The 26,993-nt window shown below is 32.7% G+C and overlaps 1 protein-coding gene across 1 annotated transcript; it reads left to right on the top strand.

The window, feature by feature from the left end:
* Positions 1–1,076: 1,076 nt before the first annotated feature.
* On the top strand, positions 1,077–26,993 carry LOC134716794 (uncharacterized). Its single transcript, XM_063579801.1, has 8 exons — positions 1,077–1,114; positions 4,008–4,079; positions 4,657–4,728; positions 8,400–8,554; positions 24,201–24,284; positions 24,863–24,946; positions 26,175–26,279; positions 26,905–26,993. Exons 1-8 carry the CDS (start codon positions 1,077–1,079, stop codon positions 26,991–26,993), a joined length of 699 nt encoding a protein of 232 aa, XP_063435871.1.

Raw genomic sequence — 26,993 nt, forward strand, 5'->3', positions numbered from 1 at the left:
AGTGATCTGGCCATCAATCCAAGATGGCCGCCATGGCTAAAAATAGAACATTTAAATGCAGTTTTTGGCTTATAACTCTAAAACATACGCATTTAGAGCAAATCTGACATGCTAAAAAAATGTTTATCAGGCCAACATCTACCCTGACGTTTTTAAATGCATCGGACAACCCGTTGTTAGGTTGATGCCCCTGAATTGGTAATTTTAAGGAAATTTTGCTGTTTTGGTTTTTTTTGTTAATATCTTGAATATTATTATAGATAGAGATATACTGTAAACGGCAAAATTAGATTTACAAATAAGTCAACATGACCAAAATTGCAATTGACCCCCTGTGGAGTTATTGTCCTATATAGTCAATTTTTAACAATTTTCATGAAATTTTAAGTTTTTACTAACATTTTCCACTGAAACTACTGGGCCAAGTTCATTATAGATAGAGATAATTGTAAGCAGCAAGAATCTTCAGTAAAGTAAGATGTACAAACACATCACCATCACCAAAACGCAATTTTGTCATGAATACATCTGCTTCCTTTGTTTGATATTCACATAGACCAAGGTGAGCGACACAGGCTCTCTAGAGCCTCTAGTTCTCAAATGTATCCTGTTGTTGTGACGAGTTACTCAGCTGCAAGGTTTTACTTTATACCATTACATCATATTTGATTCTAAACGGTGCACTTTAATTTTCTAAGTAGTTAGAAAATAGCCGTCGAAAAATTCGGGATGATAGTCGTAATTCAATGGCATTTTTCTTGTTTGATAATTGTAATTTCTTTATGGGATAATAGTAACTGAAAATAATAAAATGGGGAATATGTCTTTCCATTTCACAACATCTATTCCAAGAGGTTCATGCTTTTATTATTATGTACCAAATGAAGTTTTCAACATCACTTAGCCAAGGTATTTAATATTTTTCTATTGTGCCATTGAAATAATACAATTGCTGATGTTCTATATGTAGGTTATTCACTGGGACCTTTAAATTTTAATGATTTATGAATTTCTCATAGTTGAAATTATGGAGAACAATAGCTATTCAAACGTTTTAATACCTTGACCACGTCCAGATGACTGCGGAAAACTTTCATTTTGTAGATAGTGGGAGGTATATATTACATTTTATATGACTAATATGGCAACACAAAGTTTGAGAAATATGTGTTCTGATTGGTCATCTGAGTTGTTAGCTTAAATGACGTTTGTCTCCCAAAAATCTTTTATGAAGCTTTATTCCTGAATGAGACTTCAATGAAGCATAAGATTTTTACTAATCCTTTTGGTAAGCGCTATCTTTTAATAAGACATAGTACTGTGAAATCACTACGAAAAAACTGTAACGTGTACAAAATACACAGGTTACACACTTTATGTTGTTGTTCAATGTCAAGAGGTCAGATCCAGTGGTTGCCGTCGGTTGCTGTCTGCCATATTTGTTTTCGTTCATAGTTTTCATTATAAATCAGGACGTTATTTTTCTCTGTTGAGTTGATTTTCATTTTTGACATGTTTCATTCTGCCATAGTTTACTGTACGGAATAGGGTTTTGTTCATTACTTAAGCTAGGTTCACACTGCAAAGAAGACCAACTCGATCAATCTCGATCAAGACAAATAAAGCGATCAGAAGAATGTTCTGACTCAATCGACAAGTATGATAGGGGCGGTCTACCTTGGTCGTCATCGATCTGACTTTCTACCCAAGAGTTTTTGACGTGTCAAAAACATTCGAGTAAGGATCGAGAAGCCAGTCACTCGAGAAGAGATCGAGAATTTGTCGAGTAACGGTCGAAATGATTGGGAAATGATCGTGTAGAGATCGAGTTTAGTCGAAATACAAATAGTTTACAGATCATTACTCGATTATTTCGATGCGACCACATTAGACCACTCTTCGATCTCTACTCCGCCATACACAAGTATACATGACTGCTACGCGATTCTCTAAAAATGTGTTCGGCTCTGATTAACTCTCAGAACTTTGCTTCTTCAAAAATATATTGTCACTATTTATTTTTTAATATGCACAAATTACTCTATGTACAGTACGCGTCTGTACTTTTTCAAGAAGGTGCAAAATTTTAAAAGAAAGATCAAAGATACCAAAGGAATATTCAAACTCAAAGGTTGAAAACAAACAGACACAGCCTTAGAGAATAACAAAAGCCGACGAGAAGACAAACATCAGTCTACATAACACAACATAGAAAACTAAAAATTTAGCAACACGAAACCCAATAAAACCTGGGATGATCTCAGGATTTCGAAAGGAAAGTTGAACCTGCTTTTTGGTTCCAAACGACTTTACGTACTTTCAGACGGACACATAATGGTCCCTCTACTACGGCAGATGATTAAAAAAATCAGACGTTTTTATTCTGAAATTGAACATACCCGCCTATCAATAGCCCCTAATATGCTCAAGTCGATCTGCTCTGGCCGGGCTCAGGCTTGAATCGAGTAGGGTCCACCTAAAGTATCGTGCTGTGACCGTGAATTGGTCCGAATTATCGAATATGTATTCAATTAGTGGTCCGGTTGGGATCGTGATAGAGTCATCAAGGAGTTGTAAATGGTTCATGTACAGTCGGATAGCAGTCGAGTAGAAGTCGAAAACATGCCCGATACAGAATTTGCTGTCGCTTGGTTGTAGAAATTTGACCTATCGGGATCATCGAGTTAATCTGATTGGCAGTGTGAACCTAGCTTAAAGTCGAAAGAAGTGACCAATAGTGTTTAACACTAGGGATGTCAATGAATACTCAATTAATCGAGTTTCGCTCGGTTAAGTTTGATTATTTTTAAAAAACTAAGGATTTTCTTTTCCCAGGCATAGATTACCTTAGCCGTATTTGGCACATTTTTTTTTTTGGAATCTTGGATCCTCAATGCTATTCAACTTTGTACTTGTTTGGCTTTTTAAATATTTTGATAAGATGGTCACTGATGAGTCTTATGTAGACGAAACGCGCGTCTGGCGTACTGAATTATAATCATGGTACCTTTGATAACTAATTATACCAAGTATCGATAACCAAAATGATACTCGACTAATCGGTTTCCTGTTAGAATGTTCTTGCTTTCTTAAATTCAATTGAAATAAAATCTATTTTCAACGGGAGTGCCGTCTGAGAAATTATACATTGATCAAAATAAATTAAAATCAAAATACGATTCGAATTTTTGCTTTTTACTGTCATTTGAACAGAGTTTGAGATACATGTAGGATATATGAACAAAAGTAATTTTTCAAGGCTTATACCTTTAGCTTATCTTTGTCATTCCCCACCTCTGTAGCGTCACACACATATTTTCATCAGCAGGACTGTTAGTTACCTAATACATTTGAGAAATCACTACCTCCCAGAACATTTTCCAAGACACAATTTTTAAATAAGAACAAATTCATTGCACCCTGTATTGGCCCTCAGAAAATGATTAATAGCATCAGTAAGTACTACTCATCACCCCTTTGTACTTCGTTAAATGTGTTTTTATGGTTCCCAAAACTGTTGTTTGAGTAATATTTTGCTTAAGATATCAAGTAATTACTTGATTAGATTATTACCATTTTACAATCATAATAAGTAGATGTATTAAATGATCTTTGATTAATTATGGTATAGAATTGCTTGGATTATTATCTAGTCCTAGGTGATGTTCTTGTGGGGTTTTACAATGATAATGCAACGACCCACAGATATGAAATGGATATAATTTTGTGTTTTTCCATTGTGTTAATGTTTTACCGAGCGAGTTCTTGAGTACCACGCGGTAAATCCGACGAGTAATCAATTAGTAAATCTTCACCCAATTGAACTCCGTTGTTTTCACCCATGTGTTTGATCTGTGGTGTCTTTAACACCGCCTCTTTTTTTAAATACAACACAAAACTAATATCACATAAAATGAATGAAACTGATCAATGATGTTTTTCTAGTTTCAACAGTAAGCATAATCGTTCTATACAATGAAGTCAAAGATGTATGGGTTTTTTTTCAGGAATCTCAAGAACAATAAAATTCTGGAAATGCAAAGCAATGCTTTCAGATACCTAACTGGTGTTGAGATAATGTAAGTAAACTTACATATATACCGTCAAAAAATAACTCCCTCCGGTCGGTCTTTCATTTGATCAATCCTGACACCCCTCGGTGTGTTCTACGACAAGAAAAACCTTAAAATATACATTATCTATAACATAAAAATATATCTAAATTGTAAACTGAAAATAGTGCTCACTGATAAGTATGAGTGTCCCTCTGGTATCTTTCGCCCTACTTCTCCTTTAAGTATGATGCAAAAATTAACACATATTACGACAATCTATTCAACACCTACAGATGAAATGAGTTTTATTTACTATGTTCTGAATAAAGCAAGTAACAGGTAACACAAATTATTATTTGTACAAATATTTGTATAATTATATAGCTATATGTTAAATAAAGTACTATGTAACTATATATCTTTTCATAGTTAATTAAACATTTCAATCGATGAAAGAAGATCCATATGATCAATGAAAGATCCCGCATAGGGAAAAAAACAGATACTACCATAAGTCAAAGACAAAATCGCAAACACATGTTCTAAAAGTTAATACCAACCCAATACAGATAAGTAATATTAAGATATTTAATATTTACAGACATTTAGACGACAATTCATTGCAGACAATTAAGAGTGAAACTTTTGTGAATATGACTAAACTTAATATCCTGTAAGTAATTTATATGCTATAGTATCAAGATTGATATGTGTTAAAAGATACATAAACGTACACTGAACCAATGAGTGAGTAAGTTTATTCACTTATGATATGTGCTTAATGAACAAATTTACATAAAAAGGTCAAATAAAGTACGAAGTTGAAGAGCATGCAGGAACAAAAATGCCTAAAGCTTTGCTAAATACAGCTAATGCAATTTATGTCAAAGGTAGAAAAGCTTTAATATTTCAACAAATTCAAAGTATTGTAAACAGTTGTTTTTTAATATGATCATGTCAATGATAGTTCATGTCAACACAAAAGTGTTTACTTCTGGGCTGGTGATACCCTTTGGGAATAAAAACCCCACCAGCAGTTGCATAGACCCAGTGGTTGTATATAAACTCACAATAGACACCAGGATTGATTTTTTTTACGCCAGACGCATGTTTTGTCTACAAATGTATCTTAGTTGCAACACAGCAGTTATTATGTCATTAAAAAGGAAAGACTTGTAACAAGAATTATTGAGTCGTACTAAGAAGAGGTGTTTAAATAAAGAAGAAGTTAAAGATCAGTCTCAAGATCAATCTTAATTCTGATTCGAAAATTACTCTTTCACTATTATAGTTTGATGTTAAATAGTTATTATGACAAAATGGTGTCGATGTCATTATTTTAAGTTTTAAGATTGTCCATTTTCAATGAAGTTTGATAGTGAAATACCTTTTTCTAACTTACTTTCAATGAAGGAAAACAAAACACCTTCAATGTTTTTCGTTCGAGTTTGTTAACAATATGTATTTGGTAAGTCGTTTCCATGCGTTATATGCATAATTGAAAGTAAAATGGGTTAATCAATCTTATTTCTGATGTGCCGAATCAGCATCCTATTTAGGGATGTAAAGTAAGACAGTCCATGCGTAACCGATGAAGTTAGATATTTTATGCGTTTCAATGGCTATTTTCTATCACTATCCAGGCCAGCTAGATACCTGAATTTACTCATCTGAAGATGAATTTGTATAAAACGTTTTGTTTGATTTTAATTTATGAAAATTAAACTAAACTCATAGACAAAAAGCTTTTCAAACGTCGTGTGAATTCGGGATTTACACGTATTTAAATTCGGAAATATATGGTTAACTACTCAGGATTCGGGGAAAATATGCTTCAGCAACACTGTTGTAGAAAAAATTGACAAAAAATATTTTTTTATTAGTTGTTAGTGGCTTTGAACTAGCTGTCAGATAACTACGAGTACTTTCAGATCTGTTTCTTGTGTCTTTTTGTGTCGGGATGTATCAGTACCCGGCCACGTCCACTTGTATTTTTTGTCTATCTGATGAATTGAGCATTTTTCAACTGATTTTTATAAAAAAAAAAAAAATTATATGTTGTACTGTTATACCACTGTCCCAGGTTAGGGGGAGGGTTGGGATCCCGCTAACATGTTTGACCCTGCCACATTATTTATGTATGTGCCTGTCCCAAGTCAGGAGCCTGTAAATTCGGTGGTTGACGTTTGTTTATATGTTACATATTTTTTTTGCGTTCATTTTTTTTTTACATAAATAAGGCCATTAGTTTTCTCGTTTGAATTGTTTTACATTGTCTTATCGGGGCCTTTTATAGCTGACTATGCGGTATGAGCTTTGCTTATTGTTGAAGGCCGTACGGTTACCTATAGTTGTTAATGTTTGTGTCATTTCGATCTTTTGTGGATAGTTGTCTCATTGGCAATCTTCTTTTTTATACTGTATGATAGTTTTATTTTGTTAAATATTCTTTAAAAAAATATCAAAACCAGCTGAATTTTTATGTAAATCTTCAATGTAGAATTAAATATAAAAGGGGTGATGTACACGACTTCCTAAATTTAAACCTTAAATTCAACAACGGGTTTTTTTTTATCAAAGCGAATACTGGATGCTATCTGAAGTCAGTTCATACGACCTCAGTTTTAATAAAGGGGTGACATTCGATCACTTGTATCCAATCAACTGTCCTTTATAATAAAGATATGGCGTGCAATTGTAGCTGAAACATTGACATTTATACAATTACATTGTTATAGTTTTAGGACATAGTTACATTAACATCCAAAGGTAATGTACTCTATTTTTGAAGCTGTGGACTACTGGTCCAAAAAAAATGATTTCGATAAGTTGTTTTGTAACGTCTGTCCGGACGTTAAGTAACGTTTAACAAAGGGAACAATTTATGGGTTGCACTTGACAATTATAATCGTTTGTCTTTATTAAGTCATTGTATTGTTTCCTAAATTATACTATACTATCTTCATATAACTTATCATTGACTATTTTCTGTTTTAGAACTTTGGCGAGAAATAGTATTTTGTACATCGAAAGCAATGCCTTTGGGGATCTTCGGGATCTACTTCTCTTGTGAGTAAATTTTTTAAAATTCAAAATATCTTCCTGAACTTTTTCATACCGGCAAAACTGTCAAGTAATAGATAATAAAATTACCACAAAGGTGTTATCTCTTTTAAGGAGAGTGTCTATTGATAGCAAACGAGTTATGGGCCAAAGGTTCAGAGTATGATATCTTTTTACTGATAACAAGGTTATATATGTAGTTATCAAAGGTATCAGGACAATGTTGGCATATAACATTTATTTTGGTTGAATGTATTAGGAAATATTTTTTTTGAAATTTCGGAACCTTCTCCATTAGATTTTATATGATTAGGAAATACCAGTCGTCTGAATTATTATAAGTTGCTAAGAAGGTCAACTTAACAATGTTGGAGTAAGTATGATTCTTTACTCTCTCTTAAACCTGGGCTGAAACCTAAATACCTTTGTCAAGTATGCAAGATAATTATCTTACAACTGATATCTCACAATTTTTTGTGACTTGGTGAAATATCGTATGTAATATTTTTTCAGTTAAACACTATGACAGTGTTTACTTCAGAGTTCAAACGAACCCCCATAAAACTCTGGAGTTTTCGTGCAATTCATTCCGCCAAAAATTTTTGGTCTTATTGTTTTGTTTCAGGGGGCTCCTGGGTATAAATCTTTTTTTTTTAATATAGGATTTCGCTATACACGTATCTTTTTATAAATGAACTTTATCATATATTCAAAAGAAAAATGAAATAAAAAATTGGGGTCACCGTTCATATAAGCTCAAATCTGCCTCCAGAAGAAGCGTTCATTTTTGTTAATGTCCTTTTTTTCTGTTGAACTAATAGAAGAAATAGAGATAATATCGAAATAAAAAAAAAAATTAATTACAGAAATCGCTTAAATTTTACAATTATTTAGTTTATGTACAGCTTATTTGAAAACAATAATAAAAAATATAGGTCACCGATGAGTCAAAAAGGCATTTTGCACCAAAGGGAGATAAATTGTAGCTTTTTCAATGATATAAACATTTTAAATGCCATCTGAGGCCAAACCGAATTGATTTTTTGGGTTGATTTTTGTACCATATCATAAAGTAATAATTAATGGTGTAAAAAATATAATTTGTAATGAAAAAATAAAGGTTTTATTTTTTGCTGACATTTTTGTACCCGCGAGCCACCTTAATTACGAATAAAAGTTTTTTCGATAGAATATTACTTACCGGTTGATAAGAAATGAAATTTGAAAAAAAAATGTTTTTTTTTTTTTACAATTTTAAATTATTATGGGTTATTTTTTCAGGTCCCTAGATTCAAACGGTTTAATCTGTGATTGCAGAATCCATTCGTTTTATCTTTGGTTATTGCAGCAAACACAAACAAATGCACATGGTGCTGTTTGTTCTAACTTAAATGGACAAATGATCAAAGATATTCCAAATGTTGAGGAGTGTAAAGGTTAGAATTATAGTTACACATTTCTCTTGAAAAAGACAATACAGGTTGAAATTTGCTCATACAGTTAAGCTAATGTCATAATATGGCCTCCGCTATGTCGATTTAATCGAAACAGTTTCTACGACAATCTATTATAAACATAAGTACATCAATCTTTAGATGATCAATTATAAATTAAATGGAAATTATGCTAGCTAGGCCATGGCATAAAATATAACAAAAAAAGATATCGTCATTTATCTCAATATTGCTTAGACTCCTGGAGGATATTGTAACAAGCCAATATTGGAAGTAAATATTTTATTATGTTGTTAAAAAGATCGTTAGATATATAGAAATTTCGACTGGGCAAAATACTTTAAAATAGAGTTGTATCTAACGGATGACACTGAATCTGTTGAAACTTCCGGAGCACCTGAGGTCACCGTTTGTTGTTTTGTTTTTGTGTGGTTATTGTTTCTATGTCTTTAGTTTTCTTTGTTGTTTCTGTTTTCTTTTTAAGGGGAAATGATATTGCCAACAATTTATGCGCTTTCCCATAGTATTTGTCTTTGATCTTCTTTGTTTTCATTTTTCTCTTTGGAGAGAATGACAGCAACTGTTTCAACATCAAATATTAGGAATATAGCATCTATAAACAGTAAAAAAAAAAGTGAAATCTTTACTAGAATTCGTTTTTTTTGTGTTCTTATCTCCTGTATATAGACATGAAAAATATGTTCTGTGAAAAGAAAAATAACAAGGGATCAATCTTAGACACAAAATCAGTACGTGTCTGTATTTTTTATTTAATGCAAAAATAAATTGTCAACACGCTCATTTATTTAAACGATGTATTAATAGTACACTCCTTTTCAACAACCATAATTTATTTCTTTATGCAATTTTAACTTTGATATTTGACTGCATAAGTATTATTTTCTGTGACTGTATCTTACATTAATTTGTATGATCCTTTACTATAGATAATTTAGCTGATCTGTAACAATAACATCTTCATGCCTTATATATCATGTAATGTAGTACGCCGCTAGATTAAAACTGACGTGGAAAGGTAACACATGCCCACCAAAAGCTCTTTTTTGAGAGCCCAGGTGGTCGTGCGGTCTAGCGGGACGGCTGCAGTGCAGGCTATTTGGTGTCACGATATCACAGTAGCATGGGTTCGAATCCCGGCGAGGGAAGAACCAAAAATTTGCGAAAGCAAATTTACAGATCTTACATAGTTGGGTTGATGTTTAGACGAGTTATATATATATATATATATATATACATAAGTACGTCTGAGTCAGTGACAACCCTACAACAGATGTATCCATCGGATCGCCATCAATGATGGTGATACATGGCTGTGTACATAATGTATATACAACTCGTCTTAACATCAACCCAACAATGTTAGATCTGTAAATTTGCTTTCGCAAATTTTTGGTTCTTCCCTCGCCGGGATTCGAACCTATATATATTCTTTGTTATGTCATTTCATCTGAAATGTGAAATTTAATGCATTTATAAGAATTTTTATTTTTTAACCGGGGACTTTCTTGTAAAGAAAGTCCCCGTTATTATTTATATTATTTTTTCAACTTCTCCGTAACCTTCAAACTTGTATGGTTTTATGATAATAAACTATCTATCTATCTCATATAGATCAATCATATATTTCAGAAACCACAACTGAGAGTAAAAGTTTGCCGATAACTACGAAAAACTTAGAGACGACTAAACTAGTTACACTAACAACAATTAACAATATCGTTGATCAAAGTAAGTTATTTCTGCTGCGAAAAATGGAAGGTTAACAAAAAATGTACAAGCTAACCGCGAGGTACATTTAATGTATGTATAGGCTAATTTAGGGTACAGTCTATTTAGTCCACACCGATTGTGAATACAACATTGTTTCAAAAGTCGGAGCAACACCAGCAGAATATGTCCACAAAACAGAACTTCGGGTTTACGAGGAGTCGTCTTGTTTTTAAAAGACGGTTAACATTTTCTATATTTGGACCTGGAACTAGTTTCAATTTTGACGTCTTTTGTTTTTATATGACTTCGTTGATAAACTTATCACCACAAAATACTTGCAAAATCTTCGTTCACGTGAAAGTTTAGAGTTTTTCAAGGTCTTTTCTGTGGAATCGTCTGACGGGTTTTAAATTCGAAAAGGTAAGAGGTCAATGTATTCAGGTTAATTTTACTTCTGTGATACAGTATAACTAGTAATTTTATTGAAGTGACACGAATTGGCTAACAGAAGCTGACCAACATACAATTAAATATGTACAATATTTAAAACAATCAAGACCCAGCCAAACAAATTGACTTATGAGACACTGTAAAAATAGATGACAAAGTAATAAACATGTTTACTTATAACTATTTTAAAAAATGCATTGAACTCTACATTGAGTAACTGGCTCTTATCTTTGATGTGCCGCAAAAGTTGTTACTTTTACACGGTAACATAACGTCCGAACTATTGTTCTTGTCCATGGTCCATATTTTATTGTCAGTGACGTCGCCGTGTGTGGAAATACGTACTTGTATATTAAATGTATTGGCTTAACAGATGTTGTATATCACTGCCTTAACTATCATCTATATGTATTGTGCCGTGATCAGGGATCTTGAAAAATTGAGAGCAGTCAGATCGGGGAATAAAAGCTGTAAGACAGGATTATCCCGAGGATTAAATGAAGCAACAGAGAATTCGAATTTCGATGAAGAAGAAGTCATTGTAACGCTCTGAAACTTGTGCGTAAGCAAACATTGTTTTGGGACAAATTTTAAAGTTTACAGAACCGGAAAATGAGGAAAATGAGATTATTGATTCAGATTAATAATCAGTGAAACGAAGATTCGACACGTATGTAAGTTCCAACCGCGTCAGTCCCGTCATATCAAATTACATACTACAACTCACACATTAAATCTAGAAACTATACCGTTTGTTCAAACGCACAACATTGGCAACCCACACAACGCACAGTCGTTTAATAATCCGTCTGTCCAAGCCAGTCCCAAATTAAAAGCACATTTTTGTCAGCCAGCGATCAGAGTCACCGCCTACAAAAACTTTCGCTTCCAACTTGCTCAGTCAACAGTTTTGAATGGCAAACCTTCTGAGACTCATATGAGCCGGACGTATATCTTAACCTATCACTTAAAACTGCGCATAAAATAATTACTTGGAAGCATAGCTAACACATGAAGCATCAATAGAAGGTTTTACACTTTCAAATGTACACTACGATGAAGCCATTAATTTGTTTTAAAAAAGATTCGGTCCTCAAGGTCAAATCATAAATGCATATATGCATTATTAAAAATCCTTCGCCAACTATTAGGCTTACAAAGATTTTACGATAAAAAATAAGCATACTCAAGAATGAAGGACATTTAATTTTTTACATTAATCAGAACACGTGATATGTCATTGACAAATCGTATTTATAAATAATAACCATTGTTTAAACGGGAAACACTTATACCCTGTTATAATTTGTAGTATATCTTTTTGACCTTAAATGTATTAAAAAAAAATCATAGCAAGTAAAATTTAAGAAGGCTTTACAAATATGATCGTCAAAAACAAAAATTTAAGTCAGCGTTTACTGTTGTCATTGGCCATTTTTAAAATATCATACATATTTTTTTCTTTTTCCCCTGTGTTTCTATTGTGGTTATTATACCTTTGACTTTCAACAAATTTATTAAAATTCCATTTTTCGTCGTAGTTAATTTTTCCATAGGAGATACGTTTGAAAAAGGATGACACAACATAATTACCAAGAAATTTCTTTTTTAAATCAATGTGTTCTATTGGCAAATGCATTTTGAAATGCACACTTCAAACCTCCATTCGACAGATGTCGTATGTACGAGATAAAAGAAAGGTTGACTTTATAAAAGTTTCTGCTTTGCCCACTTTCATCTTTCAAAAATAAAAAGTTGTAATTTTTATTGAAAGTTCTATCGAATTTAAAGAGGTTTGATGCAGAAAAATATATCAAAATGACGTTTTTGTTATGAACTTGATATACCGTGCATGACCATGATATATTTCGATAGAAAAAAATAACAATAGAATAACACAGATACTTTCAAAACCGAGGTTATGTCAATTTACCAAATTTATGAAGACTTAACTAAAATATAAATACGAGATACCATGTGTCATAATAAATTATATCTCGGTGAGGAATTTAAAACTATCAGAGTTCTTATAAAAAAAAAAAAAAAAAAAAAAACTTGGGTGATCTCGCTCGGAAATGTCTAATATTCTTGAACATGGTTACGTCAGGGGATTAAAAGCTTTGGGTCAAACACAAGAAACATACGGCACTTCACTTGTTTCCATTATTTTGAACAAATCACCCAGGGAAGTCAGAAAACATCTCGTGTGAGAACACAGAACACAAACTTGGATGTAACGGGACCTCCGTAAAAGCATATTAGAGTAGATCAATATTATGGACGTCGAACAAGATATGCAGTACACACACGATTTACCAACAACACCGTCATTCTTTGCAAAAATTTTGAAACTAGACCTTGCTGTTTCTGACATGAAATACACGCACCTACCCATCGAGTAAAATAACCGACACAGAATCCCGTATGATCATAGTATAACGTGATCAGTTATGTTTTAATTGCCTTTGTAAACACAGAATAAATGAATGCAAATTAAGAAACACAAAACAAGCTTGTTTAATGCACGTCCACTAAACAACATATTACCAGTGAAGGAGGTATTATCCATAGAAACGGGGGTAGTAACTCAGCGCATACAAGTTTTCGCGCAAAAGATAATCAGAGCAGCAACCCGTCAAGCCCGCCAACTTTAAATTCGACAAACGTGCAACTCGTAAATGACATTCAAGATACGGAACAAGATGCTACTATTTTGTATTCTCAATCGACAGAATCGTGATCAAGTTTTCTTTTGAAAACCTTCATATCTGTCCCTTTGGTATCTTTCGTCCCTCCTTTCAAGTAGACTCGAATCAGCACTATATATTTGTAAGGAGCTTAAGATCGTTTATGACGCAGAACTTACCGAATTAACTCAATTTAAAGCTAGAGGGAACAGAGATTCTGTGAATTCATTTATTTTCCTGGATACCAATTTTCGTGATTTGGATAAAAATGCATATTTTAGGATATTTACTTTCGTGGTTTAACAAAGTTCGTATACATTGCTTAAAAAATTTGTAATTCGTTGAATATTTAAATTCGTGGTTCCCCTATACTGACGACATCCACGAAAATTGGTATCCAACGAATGTTTATGACTCCACAGTAATACATTTATCGGCATTTTGAGGTGAAGAGAAAACGCGAGACACTTAGAAAAGACACCAACAATCTATCTGAAAAATGAAACATGACACGTATTACCAATTAAAGTACTGAAAGTGCCGATAATCGCGATGCCTCTACAAAATAACATACGTAATATTGATACACAAAACGTTTATTTGTGTGGTTTAAAGTTAGTGCATAAAAGAGGGACGAAAGATACCAAAGGGACAGTCAAACTCGTAAATCTAAAACAAACTGACAACGCCATGACTAAAAATGAAAAAGACAAACAGAAAAACAATAGTACACATGACACAACATAGAAAACTAAAGAATAAACAACACGAACCCCACCAAAAACTAGGGGTGATCTCAGGTGCTCCGGAAGGGTAAGCAGATCCTGCTCCACATGCGGCACCCGTCGTGTTGCTTATGTGATTACAAATCCGGTAAATAGTCTAATTCGGTAGGTCAAATTCATGAAAGGGAAGGGGATTGTAGTTACCACGTAAGGAACATATCCGATATCATTTGTGAAACGGTTATTCCATAACGGTCAACCAACTCGTGATGGCGTCCGTGAAATTTACGAAGGGATGATTTCAACTTCACCATTTGGAACTCTTGGTTTAATAAAATTGAGAATGGAAATGGGGAATGTGTCAAAGAGACAACAACCCGACCAAATAAAAAACAACAGCAGAAGGTCACCAACAGGTCTTCAATGTAGCGAGAAATTCCCGCACCCGGAGGCGTCCTCCTTGTGAGCAGTAACCCTCTATGAAGAAAATCATGATAGGAAATGCAAGCACGGGAATATCGTATCAATTGGGAGATATGTACCCCGTATGCAGGTGCTGCTGGAATGTTGCTACTCAGAAATGGAAAGTTCACAATTGGAAAGCTGAAATCATCTCTTTTGTCGTAAAGTTTTGTCTTCAACCGACCCTCATTGTCAATTTCTAGATGTAAGTCAAGATATGAAGCCGACTTAACTGCATCTGTAGTATCCTTTATCTCCAATTCGATGGGATAGATGCGATCCACATAGTCACCAAATTTTGAATTGTTTAGTGAAAGAACGTCATCTATATAGCGGAAAGTAGAGTTTAAGGATATTGCTAACTTATGACACAGCAATATTCCTTCAAATATCGTTGCTAACAGGCGGAGATCACTACTTGGACATTGTAGAAGAACATATTGTACGAGGAAACGGTCCGACCGCCGTGAAATCCAATCAAGAATACAATCTGGAGAGTTTAGGGAATTTAGAATCAATTAGTCCATCAGCTAGTTCTCAAAAGCGCGCTAGTTAAGGAGTTTGTGTTACACCCCAGGGTACCGCGATTTTTTTTGATAGAATTCAACTTCATTATCTTATTGATAAAATACAAGGTGTTAGACTAAACAAAAAGTGTCCAAAAGAGGATTAAAAACGTCCCTTCCAATGGTCCCCTCATTTAGCAATCACGACTTAGTAATTTTTAATTAATTTTTTTAATAAAATGCGACTGAAAAAAAATAAAGTATAGGTTTAAACAACTAAAACAGATACAAAACTAATCATATAAAATGTAACTCGAAAGATTTTTTGTTTAAAAAAAAATGTTTTTTACATTTCACACAATCCGATTTTTTTGGGTTCAAATTAAGGCATGTTTTCTCCTTTCATAAAGAATTCGTTATACAATTACCCGTTTAAGTTAATTAAACTTGAGAATTAATCATTATGCAATGTTTAAATAATTTGGAGTATCTATATAACGTCTAAAATATGAATTATTTAATGAAATATATGTAAGTGCAAATACTCGTGAAATACCGGAAATCATCAAATTACCGTCTTTGATTCAGTATACAACATGTACAATGTATTCACACATAAGCATTATCAATTCGCAACTGAAAACAAACATTTAATTGTCGATTTATGATCTTTTTGTGAGACAAATTATTTTATAAAGTGAATGGGTAACGAAATATTTATGAAAAAATACAAATTAAGGTGATTTTTTTGCGTTCAGAAAAGGTGCACTCTATCGAACTCAATAAAGGTGTGCTTGATAACGTTTTGTGTTTTAGCTATGAAGTGATTGACTTAAGATTTTTAAGTCATTCAATCGACAAACATCGCTTTGAACGAACGTCAAATAGTCAGTTGTGGGGTTTGGTAATACTGTTTACTTTCTTAGGTTTCTTAGAGATACAAACAAAAAATGGCTTTGTTAGTTTCATTTTAAATAAAGATTATGATACACGTTGGTTGCGAAATGCTCATGAAAGAGCTTCGATATCATTAAAATGTCGAGACTTGGTAGGAATGGTTAACCCTGAAACATCCGCTTAAAAAGAACTAAAAAAATTGAATGAAGCGAGACGAAACTGGTGTTTTGAAATTGTTTCAGACACTGCAAAGCTGGCCAATTTCATTATAACATCTGAGCAGTTATATGACTTGTTTTTGGGTTCTGTTGCTTCTTCGGAATTAATGTGCGACCTACTTAACGCGTATGAAAAGGGAAAATTTGCTGCAGAAATTTTCATTACGGAACGGCTTATTCAAAAGTCAACCGATATCTTCAAAACACTCAAAAGAAAATCATTGCTTAGATTTTTTAAAAAGGAAATAAAAGGCAAGCAGTTTTAAAATGGCTGATAAGAATAACAAATATAGTATCGCACAATATTCATAACGAAATTAGAATGGCAGGTCCTTGGGAGGGCAAATCATTACTATAAGTTCTAAACCATCACACTCGTGTTCTTGGGAGTGGAAGAAATGTATGTTAGTTGGGGGCAACAAAGTTGCTTTTGTTGAATTCTTTTGTTTTGAAAAGAGTAAACAATCCTATAGATTTACACTTAAATGTATTGATTTATTTGTATCACATGGAAGTATGTGCCACAAAATATATGTTGAAAATTGAAATAGCGTAGAATGGTTTTAGCTTATAATCAAAAAGCAAGAAGCCGATAAAAAATGTTTCTCAATAAAATGCAAAAAAACATGCAGCTGACAAAGGTTACGACTCCGTTGTTAAAAAACCTTCTGACACTGTTGTGGAAGTATTGGCTTACTATTTTCACAGTTGCATATCAATTCTAACATTGTAAGTCTGACAGATGCATCCCCGAAATGCAGATTATTAAATGTGCAATCAATGTGTGCAAGTTTGGTGAGAATGTTTGTAGAAAACTGCCATTATTTCACACCAATACAGGTTTTGATTCAGTAAGTGTTTTGTCTGGTAAAGAAAAAAAGCAAAACATTCGGCTTTTTGACACGTTATGTGGAGTTTTCAGAAGGTCTATTCCATATTGGTGAAACCTTGGAAGAGGTTGGCGAGGAGTTGTCAAAACACTTGAGAGGTTTTCGTGTTCTATATATGGCTACGAAATTAAAAATATCGATAAATAAAGATCAGAACGTTTTGAAATGCAAAAGCACATTAAACAAGCCAACTTTCCGACGAAGATTTGGAAATCTGCTCTTAAACACAACACTGGTCTGTTGCCAAACAACTATGATTGGATTGTTTAGAGAGCTTTGATCAGTATCAATTTCCTAGACCAACCACTAGCGTTAGATGCTTTGGTAATTCTGATGTGCTGTTCATGTAAAGCTGGTTGTGCCAAAAAAGATGTTCATGTGTTCAACAAGGTTTATCTGAAACAGATAGCTGTATGTTAAAGCTCGAAAGCTTGTAGATATAAGCATTATCAAATCGTTGATATTGCTAACGATGACGACACAGATGATGGAAAAGATGATAATGATAATTCGGTAGATGCAGGTGACCTAACTGATGATGATTCTATGGATTGACCTTCTGTGTGACCTTAAAATGTGGTGATGGGGTTGTTAAATTTAAAAAAAAAATAGAAATCTAGAAACCCTGACAGTTTTGTGTGTTTTAATATGTGAGTTATTTCATGAATGCGATGTATTAATTTGTGACAGAATCGTGCATTTCTGGTTGCTTATGTTTGTGTTTGTCGTTGATTCTATGTTATTGGTTCTTTTACCTTTAATTTTTTTCCAACAGCCTTTGTATACTTTATGCTGTATGTTTCAATGTGAAAAAATATACCATTTTATCAAGAAAATTAGTACGTATGCTTCTTTTCATTCAAAATCATGACTTTTGGAAATTGACCCCCCCCTTTTTTTCTTAGTCCTCTACGATTTAAGAATTAATTAAAAATTAGCCTGCGTTATAATAAGATATGATGTGTTCCATTTAATAAGAAGTTTAGTACTGAATACTTGGTTATTTTTACATTTTTCTGTAATAATGTGCAAAACAAAATTTTTGATATACCCTGAAATAAGTCCCCTTTTAACCCCTTTTGGACACTTTTTCAAAAGTCTAACACCTCTTAAAATATTCTTCAGATATTACTCTTTATATTTATACAAAAAAATTGCGGTACCCTGGGGTGTAACACGGAACTGAATTTTTGCCCTACCAGCTGATGGACTATTACAAAAGGGAGAGCCTGAAACATTTTTTGAAAGTATACGATCAAATTGGAATACTCAGCCCGGTAACAATACGAACAAAGACTCTCATACAGGATTTATGGAAAAGTAAACTTGTTTGGGATGAACAACCCCCGGAAAACATTAAGGCTACTTGGATTAATGTACCAAACGACATAAAGAAAGTGACACAAATATTTCATTATTTCTCCAGTCATTCTACTGCGGAACAACTTGAACTACACGTTTTGCGTATAGATCGACTGCATTTCTGAACAGAACAAAGGAACCGAAACTACATTAGTGATGGCGAAAAGCAGAGTAGAGCCTGTGAAAAACCTTACATTTCCGCAACTAGAACGTTAGCCGCAGTTGTTGAAACTAGACAAGCATCACAATCGAAAATTGAATGTAAAAACGTGGTTTTCTAGTCGGCTAGCTGAATAAAATAATGCTGGTTAAAATCATCGAACCCGTTAAAATGATTTATTGTGAAAAGAGTGCGAGAAATAACGAAATCTACAAATTAACATGAATGGAGATATTGTCCAACAGAAAAAAAAATACAGCAGATCTCTTAACTCGACGAATTGACGCCGATTAATACATCAATAGTATGATTTGGAAAAATGGAACAAATTGGTTAACAAATTGGACAAAACGGACAGAATTAAATCCTACAAGTAAAACGATATTGACGATGACTTTCTAAACAACGAAGTTCATACTGATTAAGTACTTGGTATTAATAACATTATGGACATTCAAAATTCAGGAAATTGATACGAATAACTGCTAACGTTCAGCGATTCATATCTTACTGTCGATATACTTAACATCTGAAAGAATTTTGACGAAAATTGATACTAATACTGCGGAACGTTCAAAGATATTAGATTGCCAAGAATCTTCATATTCCGACGAAATGAAAAGTTAAAGGGACCCACGAAATAAAAACACAATGCAATATAATATCAAAGAATTCAAAAATAAGGACTCTTCATAGATGACGATATCCTTGTGAGATGCAATGGAATGATTTGCAATGCACCGATTTCAGAAAACTTTTAAGGACATCGTTTATTTGTTTATGTGCATGCGCATCGACAGGAGAAGAACACCTCGAAGTAGTTCCAAACCTGAGCGAACATTTATTTATTCAGGCATTTCGACGCTTTGTTAGCCGTAAATCTTCGTCTAAAATTTTAGTATTTGAGAATGCATCTACATTCATTGAAGGATCTGCGGAAATAAAACGACTATGTTAATCGAAAATAGTCAAAGATCCTTTATCAACGCACGGTCTAGACTGAAGATTCATATCGAAATGTGCACCGTGGTATAGTGGATTTTGGGAGCACTTGATTGCTCTGACGAAGACAAGTTTGAAGAAAGTGCTTAGACGATCCAAAGTAAACATGGAAACATTACAAACAATTTTTACTTGAATAGAAACTATCTTAAACGACAGACCGCAAACATGTCCATCGTTCGATGTCAAAGATTGCGAAGCTTTAACGCCGTCTTATCTATTATACTGAAGGCGCATTTCAACATTACGGTACCTACAATCAGAAATCGATAATAACATAGACCCGACTTGCATGAGATATTAAGATCGTATAATAAAAGTATACATAGACAAACGCAGTTGATTCAACATTTCATTTCTGGAATAGATGAAAATCCGAATACCTTACGTCGTTACGTTAATTTCACAGAACACTCGGAAAAAATAAAAACAATTCATATATACAGGAAACATCGTACAAATTTTCAACGGATCTCTGAGTATAAACTGGAAAATTGAGATCGTAACCGAACAGGCCAGAGGTAACGACTGACTCGTAAGAACAGCAAAAATAACGACCAGCACTGGAGAAACTACAAGACCGATTGCAAAATTATATCCTTTTGAAGATTCACAAACGATGACAAACAATTCTAATGTTCCAATTGATGAGCAGAAAAATATGAACATTGATTTAGCTATCATTTATACATTACAAACTTATAACATGTATACTAATAACCATTTAAAAAATTGCCTTGAATTTTACAATTGGTAACTGTCTCTTATCTTTGAATTTAATAAATATTTGCAATTCTTTTAAAATCACAAATCTGCATATATTTTTGCATTTCTTTATGGGGAATGACTTCAAAAGAGGGTGTATACGAATTCCCAAACTAAATCTACAATTCGTGTTTTTTGGTCAACACATTTAATACTGAAACTATTAGAGAAATCATTATTTATTCTTTAAAAAATGGAGTTCTAAATGTTTAAAACAACCAATTCATAGTACGTCACATCCAGTTCCAAAATAGGTCGACAAATATTCCCTTGAAATAGACAGTTGAAGGTAATTGATCCGAAATTTCATTGCAGTAAAACATTTCTTGGTCATAAACATAATAATTTCTCATGGAGCAAAAATACTGCAATCTGATTAGTTAATTACCCTGGTGTAATTGACACTCCATTCTTGTTCACCCAAGGATAAATAAAATTTTGCCAAAATTTAGAAAAAAAAGTCAAAATTCAGAAAATGTAAAAAAAAAAAAAATCGAAAAATTCCCCAAAATTTCAAAAGAACAATTTTTTCTGAATTTTCCCAAAAATAAAGAAAAAGTCTTTGACATTGCGAGGCAATAGCGACTTTGAAAAAATGATGCACTGCAAAATTTTCCTTACCATTTTCAATAATAAATCATGTTTTAAAAATGAGTGAAGGAATTGTTCATAAGAAATAACTTCGTTATCTTGGTGTAATCAAGGTTGCATGGAATTATGCACCTTGGTTGAAAATTCAAACACTCATTCGACTGCGCCTCAGGGTGTATGAATTTTCAACAACGGTGTAAAATTATGCACACCCGTGATTACACCAAGATAATATTAGTTATCTTGGTGTAATCCGGGTTGTACAGAATTTTACACCGTTGTTGAAAATTCTATCAGATTGCAATATTTTTGATGAATAAGAAATAATATTAGTTATCTTGGTGTAATCAGGGGTGTACATTTTTATTATTTCTTATGCAGCAATAATATTGCGATCTGATTGGTTGTCTACCACGGTGTAAATAACACCCCACCCTTGTTCAAATTTTGTCAAAAAATAGAAGAAAAAAAATAGAAAAAAAATAAGAATTAATAAAAAAAAAAAAAAAAAAAATTAAAAACAATATTTAGATTTTTTTGTTTTTTTTTTGTTTACTCAAAGGGACACAAAAAAATTTTGATTTTTTTCCAAAAATAAAGTAAAGAAGAATTTGACCATGTGCAGCAACATGGACAGTGAAAAAATGTTACGCTGGAAATTTTTCATTACCTTTTTTACAATTTTACATCCTGGTTTCAAAATGAGTAAAGGAATTGTTCATTAAAAATAAATTCGTTATCTTGGTGTAATCAGATGTATACGGAATTTTACATCCCTGATAACACCAAGATAACTCTGTGACTGTTTATTTAACGCATCATGTAAATGTAACGGAATTTGATGAGACTTTTATTAAAGTGAGAGGGTTAGCGCTATAGAACCAGGTTTAATCCACCATTTTCTACATTTGAAAATGCCTGTACCAAGTCAGGAATATGACAGTTCTTGTCCATTCGTTTTTGATGCGTTTTGTTTTTTGATTTTGCCATGTGATTATGGACTTTCCAAATTGATTTTCCTCTGAGTTCAGTATTTTTGTGATTTAACTTTTTACAATCTTCGGAATTTCAAAGCAACATTATCTATTTATTTATAATTTTTTATTATTTCTTTTTTTTTTGGGGGGGGGGGGGGGAGCGTTGGTCACTTTTATATAATCAACTGTCCTTTATAATAAAGATTGGCTTGCGGTCGTAGTCGAAACAATGTAATATATATAATAACATTGTAATAGTTTTATTATACAGTTATATCAACATCAAAATGTGATGTACTTTATTGTGAAAATATGAAGTAAAATGTACTAGTTCAAAATAAAATTGGTTTTGACCAGATGCTTCGTAACCACCGTCAAGATGATTTAATCTTATGAATCCGGTGGGTCAACGTGGTCTAGCATTTTAACGCTTAGTTTGAACAAGATGCACAATTGAAATATTTTTTTAACCATTATAAAATGACAAATAAAAATATTAAGCTAGTTCACATTCAAGGTTATAAGATGAAGTCTGAGGTCTGCAGACAATAAAGTTTAACCTCTGCGACAGTTTATATGTGTATGCATTATACTGCAAATTGGAAAAGTATTGTCAGGTTTTTATATTTTGTTTTACAATAATAAAAACTCGCTTTCTGATATAGAGTTCACATTGACACATGTTAATGTAGAAATGAGCCCATAATGGTTTGTATTCAATTGACGGATGTCCAATTCTCTGTATATTTTGTTCACATTTTTAGCTCACCTTTCCTAAAAGGAAATGTGAGCTTTTCTCATCACTTGGCGTCCGTTGTCGTTGTCGTCGTCTGTCGTCGTTAACAATTTTTCAAACATCTTCTCCTCTGAAACTACTGAATGGATTTGGATGAAACTTAGCATGATTGTTTCTTAGATTATCCTACACAAAGTTCGTGCTTCGATTTTTGATCCGTCAAAAAACATGACCGCCGTTACTAAAAGTAGAACATAGGGGTCAAATGCAGTTTTTGGCTTATATCTCAAAAACTAAAGCATTTAGAGCAAATATGAAATATTCATTAGGTCAAGATCTATCAGCCCTGAATTTTTCAGATGAATCAAACAACCCACTTAATTGGTAATTTTAAGGAAATTTTGCAGTTTTTGGTCATTATCTTGAATATTATTATAGATAAAAATAAACTGTAAACAGCAAAAATGATCAGCAAAGTAAGATCTACAAATAATTTTATATGACCAAAATTGTCAATTGACCCCTTAAGGGGTTATTGTCCTTTAATGACAATTTTTTACAATTTGTTCATCATATGTGCTAACTTTAAAAATTCTTCTACTCTAAAACTACTCAAATAAATTCAACAAAACTTCATTTGGATGATCAGTAGGGTGTATAAAATAAAGTTTGTGTTTTATTTTCTGTTTCGTCAAAAAACATGGCCATCATGGCTAAAATAGAACACAGGGTAAAATGCAGTTTTTGGCTTATATCTCAAAAACTCCAGCATTTATAGCAAATAAGACAAGAATTTAAAGTATTTATTAGGTCAAGGTCTACCTTTCCGGAAATTTTCAGCCTAATTGGGCAACTGGTTTTTCAGGTATAAATCCCCTGAATTATGATTTTAAAGAAATTTTGCAGTGTTTGGTTATTATCTTGAATATTATTATAGATACAGATAAACTGTTTATAGCAAAAATGTTAAGTAAGATCTAGAAATAAGTCAATTGACCAAAATTGTCAATTGACCCCTTAAGGAGTTATTGCCCTTTAAAGACTTTTTTCACAATTTGTTCATCATGTTGATTTACTTTAAAAAATCTACTCCTTTGAAACTGCTGTATCAATTTCAGCCAAACTTAGGCTAAATGAGTTTCAGAGTATCTAGTATAAATTTTATATTTTATTTCCTTGTATGTCAAGAAACATAGCTCCTAGCTCCTATGGCTAAAATAGAACATAGGAGAAAATGATTTTTTTTTTGCTTTTGAAGAAAAGAGGACGATTCAAAGAACATTTAAATAAATTGAAAAGCCAAAATAATCATTGATGAGAGATTTAACCCAAAAAAAATAAGGTGAGCGATTCAGGCTCTTGAGAGCCTCTTGTTGCAAAGTATAAGCATGCTAAAAACTCTGACGTCACAAATATAGTGACCTTGACCGGTTATACTGTTAATCTCATTATGGTGTTTTGTATTACAGAGACGACTCCTGCAACAACAGAAATCTTAGATAATGAACCGACAACCTCCACAATCCTACTTTTGAAAATTACCAAGGAAATAAGTAAGTAAGATAGAAGTTCCGTCAGATATGTAAATAATTTTGTGGATGATTGCATTATTCTAAGAATAAGATATCCCATATTTATTATAATGCTAAAACCGAAAGAATCGGATAGTATCAAAACGCGTAAGTTGAAGACTAAAATTAGCAACTACATCGTAAAAAGAATGCAACACGAAACCAACCACTATAAAGGGGGTTATCTCACATGCTCCGGAAAGGAAACAAGATCCTGTGCAACATATTGCCCTATTTTGTTGCTAATGTGAGAACAAATTTAATAACAAATTGCATTCTGTTATGTCACATTCTATGAAAAGATGGACGGGAAATTGTTATTACGACAGTGAAAACAGATTTTCAAAAACAATCAACCAACTCCTGACTCAACTTTATTACTTGCAACCCTTGGAACTACATGTAGGTTTATTAGAGGTAGCTTTTACTTAACACTAACCAACAGTCTTTCAGTGATTCATCAGTATAATTTGAAACAGATGATAACAACAAATTGTTCCTCATTTATGTATATTTTCGAATTTCATTTTTTTTGTTTTAATTTGGTATTATTTTCACAGAGATGACTTCTGCGACAACTGGAATTGTGAACATTGAACAGACCACTGACGCAAGGTCGTCAAAACATACAGTTAATAATCAAGGTTAGTTTGATAAATGTATTAACGGAACTATAAAATCAGAAAATGAAGGATTTGTCGATGGGAAAACTTTCAAGGGAAATAATGATTATTCGAAATCTGTATGTTAGTGCAGTTGCAAGCAGTTGTATTCCTTTCCTTGTCCTAATACACAACATATTATCGATTATATAGTCAGGCATCAAAATATAATTTGAAATGTCATTAAATCATATTACGGGGTTTTTTAAATGTCTTGAATAGATTCAAAAGAAACATATCAGTTATTTTAAAAGATTTGTAATGTACGTTGGGGTGGTGGGCGAGCAGACAGGAGGTTGGCTGGGCGAGCAGAAGGATGAGCGACTTCAATGCAGTGTCCGTGCAATGACTTGAAATCGCTTAGACGAAATCTCTCCAACTTATGATCTGTTGTTTTCTGTGACGAAATGATGGTCTAGCTCGATTTTCACAATTATTTTATCTTCTATTGTTGTTGAGATATAGACTTTTCTGGTCACAAATTGCAAATATCATTTCCATGCAAGACAATATGTGTTGTTGTCAATCTGACAGCTTCTTTGTTTTTGTTTTTCTTTTTTTTCAGATTAAATTTATCGCCATTATATAAAAAAACTTGTGTATAACTTTTCTTGAATTGATTAAAATCTTAACTTTTTAGCTTGTTATTGTAATGTAAATTATCAATATTGACATACAAAACACTGTCTGCCTGCCTACCTGTCTATCTGTTTGTCTGCTCAGTTGTCCCTTTTGCATTTCTATGTCGTATGAAAAGGGAAATTAGCTCAACGAAATATCAAATATTTTATGACAGTTTAAGAAGAAGAGTTGCTTTAGATTTTGATGAAAATATAAACTAAATTATAACTTTATATAAGGCGAAAGAACATTGTTTGTCTATCTTTTTGCATAATTTAATTTTTTCAGATATTCATACAAGTTCACTTTGTTTTGAACTTTTGTTTCAGATTTGTCTGATCGTAGAAATGAACATTGGTAAATCTATTTCATTATTAGATGGCCAGTGATTAAGTTGTATTTGTCTTTTGCGTGTGAAATTTCGGTTAAATAACATATGTATTGAGAAACTTTTGTCGAAGGAAGAAGACACCTATTATTGGATAGAAGCTATGAAGGTCTTTAGCTACCCAATCATAATTTTTTTTTCTCATTTAAGTTCTTTGATTTAAAAATTGGATATTGAATCGTGTTATAAAATTTTTTTCAGGCGTTATAACAATCCCAATTCTGTTAGGGATTATAGGCTGCACTGTTTCGGTTATGGCATTTATCACAATTATTATATATATTGTGATAAAGGCTAGATGTAAAAGTAAGTAAAGATTATCTTTTAAAAGACTTTATACATAGACAAAACAAATCTTCGAAAAACCTGGAATGTATAAATACATTTGGAGCAGTAAAACCAAAAGGTAGAAGATGCAAAAATCACAAACTTTACAAGTGAGCGAACATTAAAATAGTGAAATATTGATTCAAACATCGAGTAGCATTGACAAACTATTTAGATGCCATTAATTAAAGTGCTGAATTATTAATTATAACCATATAAAAGGTTCCATATACAGAAATAAGGGAATGTTGTATTATTACAGACGAGACAATAAATTCATAAAATCAAAAGATGCAAATAATTACAGGCCATAGAATAGTGCAGCAAGGAAATAACTTTTAAAAACACATCTTTCATCGATTCTCCTAGTTTTTGATTGGTACCTTTTTCTACTAACACAGACAACGAAAGTAAATCCAAAGTCCATGACTTGATAGTATGCATTCAGATATGTATACAAAAAAAGAAGATGTGGTATGATTGCCAATGAGACAACTCTCCACAAGAGATCACATGACTCAGATGTTAATAACTATTGGTCACCGTAGTTCATTAATTTTGTGTACCGAGATGTTTATAACATATTTTTTTGTTTGCTTTGTAGACAAACAAGAAGGAACCATTGGTTTCGATCATACTATAACACCAAACCGTTTATTCAGCGAGTATGATATTCCTCAAGAAATGATTTGA

The sequence above is a fragment of the Mytilus trossulus genome, chromosome 4 (assembly GCF_036588685.1).
Source record: "Mytilus trossulus isolate FHL-02 chromosome 4, PNRI_Mtr1.1.1.hap1, whole genome shotgun sequence".
Classification (NCBI taxonomy): Eukaryota; Metazoa; Mollusca; class Bivalvia; order Mytilida; family Mytilidae; genus Mytilus; species Mytilus trossulus.

What these genes read in the sequence shown, in the direction of transcription:
- LOC134716794 (XM_063579801.1), top strand. Translation starts at nt 1,077, where the DNA reads ATGACTGCGGAAAACTTTCATTTTGTAGATAGTGGGAG. An exon ending in ATGACTAAACTTAATATCCT is followed by an intron (nt 4,729 to 8,399) that starts GTAAGTAATTTA and finishes TTATTTTTTCAG; the next exon opens with GTCCCTAGATTCAAACGGTT. An exon ending in AAATGTTGAGGAGTGTAAAG is followed by an intron (nt 8,555 to 24,200) that starts GTTAGAATTATA and finishes TTTGTATTACAG; the next exon opens with AGACGACTCCTGCAACAACA.